Source organism: Salvelinus sp. IW2-2015, unplaced genomic scaffold (assembly GCF_002910315.2).
Source record: "Salvelinus sp. IW2-2015 unplaced genomic scaffold, ASM291031v2 Un_scaffold1024, whole genome shotgun sequence".
Taxonomy (NCBI): domain Eukaryota; kingdom Metazoa; phylum Chordata; class Actinopteri; order Salmoniformes; family Salmonidae; genus Salvelinus; species Salvelinus sp. IW2-2015.
Genome location: NW_019942692.1, coordinates 344,112 through 351,787, shown reverse-complemented (window position 1 = coordinate 351,787; position 7,676 = coordinate 344,112). Strand labels below are relative to the sequence as shown.

Below are 7,676 nucleotides of genomic sequence, written 5' to 3'. Positions count from 1 at the left end.
GCAAGAGAGATAAACCTAAACCTAGCTCACTAGGCCTAAAACTAAACCTAGCTCCTAGGCCTATAAACTAACCCTAGCTCCCTAAGTTAATGTAATTCTAACACTAGATTCTAAACCCTTAACCCTTAAACCTAACTTCTAACCCTAACACTAAATGCTAACCTTAACCCCTAACCTAATTCAAACCCTAACCACTAATGTAACCTTAACCTTAAAACCCTCTAGAAATAGCATTTGAACCTCGTGCGGACTAACAAAATGTCCCCAGTTGGTTGAGATTTTGTTTGTTTACTGATTTCTGTTGGCTGCGACTTTTCTTGGTGAATAATATAAAATGGCATTCCCTTACATCCAATTTAGCAGCGTGCAGCTAAGAGAATATCTTAGAAAATTCAGAGGAAAAGGTAAAATTCATTTACTTTTGAATGCTAATGATAAAAGATAGCGGGTTTATTAATTTTGCTTTCATTTTGAGTATTTTTGGATCCCAATATGATAAAGCCTAAACGATAACCATTATCTTATGAATTGCTTTCAGGAATTCATTAGAGAATCGTACTTGAAAGCAGACAGGAGCAAATTCTTGATCATTGACTACCTGGCCTGGATGCCATCCTTGCTGGTGACAGGGTGACCTGGGGACAGGGTGACTGCGGAGAACAGGGCTGGACTGGACAGGGGTGGACTGGGGACAGGAGTATACTGGGACAGGGTGGACTGGCGGACAGGGTGGACTGGGGCAGAGTTGGACGGGGACAGATTGGACTGGGGGACAGAGCCTGACTGGAGGACAGAGTGGACTTGGGGACCAGGGTGGACTGGGGACAGAGTGGACTGGGGACAGAGTGGACTGGGGACCAGAGAGAAGTGGTGGACTGGCGGACAGAGTGGACTGGGGAACAGAGGGTGGACTGGTGACAGAGTGGACTGGGACCAGGTGGGACTTGGCGGGGACAAGATTTGGACTGGGGACCCAGGGTGGGACTGGGGACAGAGTGGACTTGGGGACAGAGTGGGACTGGGGACAGAGTGGACTGGCGGACAGAGTGACTTGGGGGACAGGTTGGAACTGTTACTCCCAGTTCCCTATGGAACCCACTGACCCGTTCACCGGACGTCTACCTTGTCCCGGACCTTTGCTGTTTTCGACTCTCTCTCTCTACCACACCTGCTTGCCTCAAACTCTGGTAGTAATGGATACACAGTTGCGAGCTTAAAACAAGGTGAAAATATAATCGTGGAGAAATTAGGAGCTGTAGCTAAGTCTCACCGTTCTCTTTGAGTTCTAGAGTCAGGGTGTACTCCGGTTCACCCTGTTACAGCCCTCAGTATCAAACAGGAGCACTCTGTGACAGTTCAGTATTTGATTAATTCGAGAGGCCTCTGTTGAGCTATGCAGTGCTATATCGTGTAAAACTCGAGGTAATGTTTAGTCATTGGTTAAACAGGTGTAATCAGTTGCGTAAACAGGTGTAGTCATTAGGTAAACAGGTGTATATCAGTAGGTAAACAGGTGTATTCAGTGGTAAACAGGTGTAATCAGTGGTAACAGGTTTGCTAGTCAGTGGTAAACAGGGGTTAATCAGTAGTAAATAGGTGTAATCATCGGTAAACAGGTGTAATCAGTGGTAATTAGACAAAGGAGCATGTAATCAGTGGTAAATCAAGGTTAGTCATTCGGTAACAGTGTATTCTAGGTGCGCTAAACATTGTAATTCAGTTGGTAAACAGGTGATATACTAGTGCGTAAACAGGTTTTTATGTAGTCTAGTAGGTAAATAACAGGCTTTTCCGTAGTCAAAGTGCTAAACAGGTGTAGTCCCAGTAGTAAGACAGGGGTAGTCAGTAGTAAACCAGGCGTGTCTAGTCAAGTGGAAATCTGGATGTAGTCGTAGTGCCAGTAAAACCAGTGTAGTCATTGGTAAACAGGTTAGTCATTGGTAAACAGGTGTAACGTCGGTAGTAAACAGGTGTAGTCAGTGGTAAAACAGGTGTAGTCGGTGGTAAACAGGTGTCCCAGTGGGTAAACAGTATTCAGTGGTAAACAGCTTAGTCAGTAGTAAAAGCAAGCGGGACTGGCGTAATCCCAAGTTAGCTAAACAGGTTGTGAGTACCAGTCGCGTAATACAGGCATGTAGTCAGTGGTAAAACAGGGTGCTAAGTCGCAGTGTACACCCCAGGTGTACGCGGTGGTGAAACCAGTTGTAGTCACTTAGTTAAACTAGCGCGTCTCTCTGTAGTCCAGTGGAAAACAGTGTAGAGTCGTAGCTTGGTACTACCAGGTGTATGTCAGTAGTAAAACAAGGTCGTAGTCCAGCTGGTATAACAGGCGTAGTCTGGTGGGTAAACATGTGTAGTCAGTCGCGTAAACACAGGTGTTAGTCTCAATGTAAACAGTGTAGTCCAGTGGTAAACGAGGTGTATGTCTCAAGTTGGTAAAACCAGTTGGTAGGTGTTACGCCAGTTTGGTAAAAACAGGTGTAGTCAGTGGTACACAGGTGTAGCTCGGTGGTAAATCAGATGTAGTCAGTTAATAAACAGGGTATAGTTCAGTTGGGGTAAACAGTATGTAGTTACAAGATTTGTTTTGTTAAAAAAACCAAAAACAAAAGGAGTTGTAGTCATAGTAAACAGGTGTAGTCCCGGTTGTTATACAGGTGTTAGTCGTGGTAAACAGGTGTAGTCAGTAGTAAAGACAGGTGTAGTCAGTAGCTAGTAAACAGGTGTATCAGTTAGGTAAACAGGTTGTGTTCTCAGCTGTAGGTAAACCAAGGTGTAGTCTCAGTTGGCTAAACAGGTTAGTTTCAGTAGTAAACAGGATGTAGTCAGTGGGTAAAACAGGTTAGGTCGCTGTAGTGTAGGTATAACAGGGTAAGTCTGTACAGTGTTCAGTAGTAACACAGGTGGTGTAGTCTAGTTTGAAACAGGTTGTGAGTCGGTGGGTAAAACAGGTGTAGTCAGTGCTGTAAACAGGTGTAGTCCAGTGGTAAACAGCGTGTCGTAGTGGTACACCAGTGTTAGGGTAAACAGGTGGTAGTCCAGTGGTAAACAGGTGTAGTCAGTAGTAAAACAGGTGTGTAGGGTCACGTTAGTCGTGGGTAAGACAGGTTGTAGCAGTGGAAAACGGTGTGTCAGTGTTGTCAAAACAGGTGTAGTCAGTGGTAAAGACAGGTGTAGTCAGTGGTAAACAGGTGTCAGTCAGTAGTAACTATAGGTGTAGTCAGTTGGTAAACGGTAGGTTAGTAGTACAGTGGTAGTCGTGGGTAAACAGGTGTAAGTCAGTAGTAAACACGGTGTAGTCAGTGGGTAAAACAGGTGTAGTCAGTAGGTAAACAGGTGTAGTCAGTGGATAACAGGTGTAGTCAAGTGAGTAAACAGGTGTAGCAGTATAAACAGGTGTAGTTCGTAGTGGTAAACAGGTGTAGTCCGGTGGTAAACAGGTGTAGTCAGTGAAACAGGTTGTAGTCGAGTGGGTAAACAGGTGTAGTCAGAGTACAGTGGTTAGTAACGGGTAGTGAGTAAGGTGTAGTCAGTAGTAAACAGTGTAGTCAGCTGGGTAAGGGTAGCAAGAACAGGTGTTCATTGGTTAGCTGTATTTCTGTCAAAGCAACTGAGGACGCATAAACATTAAGCAGGATCATATGACAGAACAGTGAGGGTGACAGACTGTGGAATCACACCCCTCGTGTAACAGTACCTTCTCCCTCTACTTTTAGTGGAACTATGGGCCTACTGTCAGCTTTAATACATTTCTGGTCAAGAAACTCTCTTCAAATACACTTTAATTTGAGTAATTTAGCCCGGGGAGGAGCCAATAACTTTTCKTGTGCGTTTCTTTGTCATAATGTAACTCACAGATGTTCATATTCATGTGTTTACGCCAGTGAAAACATTCAAATAAAGAACTCCGTCTTTGATGCCACCTGACTTTACTGCCAGTCCAATCAGATGCGGAGGTTGCCTAAGGTATCGCCATGGAGACGATGTACACCCTGAGGAAGAGCCAATCACTGAGGAGCCTGTCTGGATCTGGGGTTCAGGAGAGGTCATGGGAAACATCAAAGTCCTCTCTCTGGGATAACAAGAAGTCTGTCTCTCAGCTCGTACAACAGTAAGTTTAAAGTTTTACTCGTGAACAACAACCTAGTCACACTGACAGATCTAATAAATTCATATATACAACATTATATGTTGTAACACAGGTGAATATGTAATAACATATACCTTGAACCAAGGTTGATGGAACAGAGATGGCTTGGTGAACTATGTTTTGCCTGAGCCCTGAACACCAAACTTTAGCTCAGTGAGCTAACATGGTCTTGAGTCATGCAAGTTACCTGGATTCAATATTGTTGGTGTTTTGAGGCCAGACCACTTGACCTGAGTAGGAAAAACTCATGACCGTAAAAATATATTTGTATGCTTTATTTAACCCTGTTTCTTTGTCCCCAGGTACCAGAGCTGTGTGGAACTAAGCACTTCTGAAACCAATGAAGAAAAGATAAAGGTTTGTAATGTTTTGAAACTTTCGAAAGAAGCTTTTAATTGTTGTTTAAAAAAWAWATATATGTTTTTAATGGTGAGTGATGGTTACGCCGTTTTCCTTTTCAATAAATTAATTTTAGATAAAGTTTTCTTGGATTTGATTACTTACTGATCAATGGTTTAACCACGTCTCTCCCAGGCCTCATTCAGTTCCTCCAGAGAAGAGACGCCAGTAGGCCTCGTTTCTCCTTGGAGGAGGTTAGCGAGCCGGGGGGACCGGGTGGACCGCCTGGGTACTGACTCTGGTTCTTTCCTGCTGTCTCGGAGTCGCTCCATGGACCATCTTCCCCAGCGGGACCGAGCTCCGGAGGGGACCAGTGCCCTGCGAGCCCTGTTCGAGTCCAAAGCCACCCTGCTAGAGGACTTCTACAGCTCCCCTGGGCTGAATGTAGCTTCTCCAGCAAGCAGGGTGGTGGCAGGGATTCAGTGTAGTGAGAAGGAGAAAGATCGCCCTCTGGGGGCTAGGAGGGGTTACAGCACTGAAGGGACTTATGGGAGGAAGGACAACAGTCAGGTGTGTGATTAGTGTAAATTCAACCATTTATTTCATAAGCTACTGTCTCTTGAAAAAATGTCTCTGAATAAAGTAAATTCCCCCCTTTTCTTAGTCTCAATGTTAATGTTTTTTTCCCAACATGCTGTTCAGAGCGAGAGGAGGAAGACCATTAGCGGTGTCCCAGAGTCCTCCGTCAGGGGTTCCAGAATTACAACACCGGGTGAGTAGTAGGACCAAATTACAAATTACACACAAACACACACACCCACACACACACACACACACACACACACACACACACACACACACACACACACACACACCACACACACACACACACACACACACACACACACACACACACACACACACACACACACACACACATTTTTCCATGGGGCAGAAAGAAAAATTTGTAGTTTTAATACCTAATCTAATGCTATTCTACACATTTTGCCATGAGGCTGAGAGAAAGATTTTCAGTTTTAAAGCTCATTTCCTATAATAATAAAATCATGGCTTATGACACTGTCTATTTTTGAGAGGACTGAGACTCCGGTGATCGTGGGCCCCCTCACCTTCTGGGGGCTGCGGGGGGGGGGGGGGGGGGGTATATCAGTGAGACACACACACATTACTACAGTCAGTGTGCAATATACTGGCAATGACAGAGGGTGAGTAGTAAACACGCTAATACATTACTGCAGTCACTGGGGTTATTATAACAGTCAGCATGACATGCAATTGGCTACGTATGACGGAGGAGGAACCCCGCCAAAATGAGGTCATTTCCTTCCCTGGGGGAACTGTTCACTTCCTAGGTGCCTTGTGACTGAAGGACTATTAAAAACAGCTTGGAACCAAACCCTTGTCCCCCTGATGATTCCCGCTATATATGCAACACTGACGTCAATATAGGTGTTTGTGTAAGTTAACAATCCAGAGGTCCCGTTTTACTGCACATATAATTGTATATCTCTTAAAGAGTGAATGATACTGACAGAATGTCCATTGGTCTGGGGGTGGAGGGCATCCAAAGTCACTGACCCACACAAACAACCACACACACACAACCACACAACCACACACACACACACACACACACACACACACACACACACACACCACACACACACACACACACACACACACACACACACACACACACACACACACACACACACAACACCCACCCACCGCCCCTCATACACCAGTCATCTAGTGAGTGAAGCAGTCTTAAGTTGCCCACCGAGTCAGAATGCCAGGGCCACAGCATGGTGGCCATGTTATAAATATCTCTCTGGAATTCCGACGTGTCACAGCCTCAGATGCCTCCAGAAAACAGAATCCCCATTAGGTAAACAACAGCCCCATGGTTCCTGGACCCACTCCAGGGTTCAAACACTATTCGTAATCGTTCAAAGACTTTGAGAGATTTACTTTAACCTGCCTGGAGTGCCAGATAGGCGRGGTTTGCAGTTCTGGGACTATTCTATTGGTTGATTAACCCAGGCTAACTCAATCAAGAACACATAAGGTATTTGAAAAGATTTCAAATAGTGTTTGAACCAAGGTGTGCCTGGGCCYTGGAAGCTCTACGAAGCTATATACAGAGTAAGATGTGGATGTGTAGACACATAACTATGTAGCTCCGCACACATGCTCAAAACAGGGGGTGTCGCAGTGCTTGCTGGTATGACCGTGTCACAGCCGGTAGGGTCACGAACCTCCGTAGAGGTGACATATTTCCAGGATATCGTCTATGACTCTGTGACCTGGTGACGTGTCTGGGATCCTCCTGTGACAGAGAATCTGACAGGAATGTGATTGACAGAAAGATCCTCAGAGATCCTCAAATCTAGGAATGAGTCAACCCTCTCTGTTAGTCACTGAGAGACTGGACTAGGGCACCCCCTCCTCCCATTGCCATAGCTAACACTTCCCCCCTCCCATCCCATCCCATTCCCATAGCTACCCCCATAATCAGCCCCTATACTGGAGACAAAAGAAAACAAAGTAGATGTGGGGTCCTAAGTGATCTTGGGCAACATAACATCACCCCTACAAAATGTCAGGATCATGTTAGGACACCAATACTTAGACAATACTATCTCTGATAAAGATATCTCCATTCCTCAAGCATATGAATCACCTCAGATTCTCTACTCTTCGTAATCTCCTCTTTTAGTTTTTATGAGCAAATACAGCAATAAAGCACCTGAGAGTTAATCGTATTTCAGTCTACATTATCAGCACCTGAGAGTTAATCGTATTTCAGTCTACATTATCAGCCCCTGAGAGTTAATCGTATTTCAGTCTACATTATCAGCCCCTGAGAGTTAATCGTATTTCAGTCTACATTATCAGCACCTGAGAGTTAATCGTATTTCAGTCTACATTATCAGCACCTGAGAGCGAATCATATTTCAGTCTACATTATCAGCACCTGGGAGCGAATCATATTTCAGTCTACATTATCAGCACCTGGGAGCGAATCATATTTCAGTCTACATTATCAGTGTGCCACTTGACCAAAATAGCAGTTGCACAGTAGTAGCACAGCAGTTGACTGTTTTATTTTTGTATTGTCTTGCCCAGCGCCCACTGAGCACCTGATAGCATCACTAGGACTGCA

At 44.8% G+C, this 7,676-nt stretch overlaps 1 protein-coding gene across 1 annotated transcript in view; it reads left to right on the top strand.

Moving 5' to 3' along the window:
- Positions 1 to 3,887: 3,887 nt before the first annotated feature.
- xirp1 (xin actin binding repeat containing 1) overlaps positions 3,888 to 7,676 on the top strand; it is a 20,835-nt gene continuing 17,046 nt past the window's right edge. The window contains exons 1-4 of the mRNA XM_024136830.2: positions 3,888 to 4,111; positions 4,453 to 4,507; positions 4,685 to 5,059; positions 5,192 to 5,261. Coding sequence (XP_023992598.1) covers positions 3,975 to 4,111; positions 4,453 to 4,507; positions 4,685 to 5,059; positions 5,192 to 5,261 — 637 coding nt within the window. The 5' untranslated portion in view covers positions 3,888 to 3,974. The remainder of the gene's footprint in view (positions 4,112 to 4,452; positions 4,508 to 4,684; positions 5,060 to 5,191; positions 5,262 to 7,676) is intronic.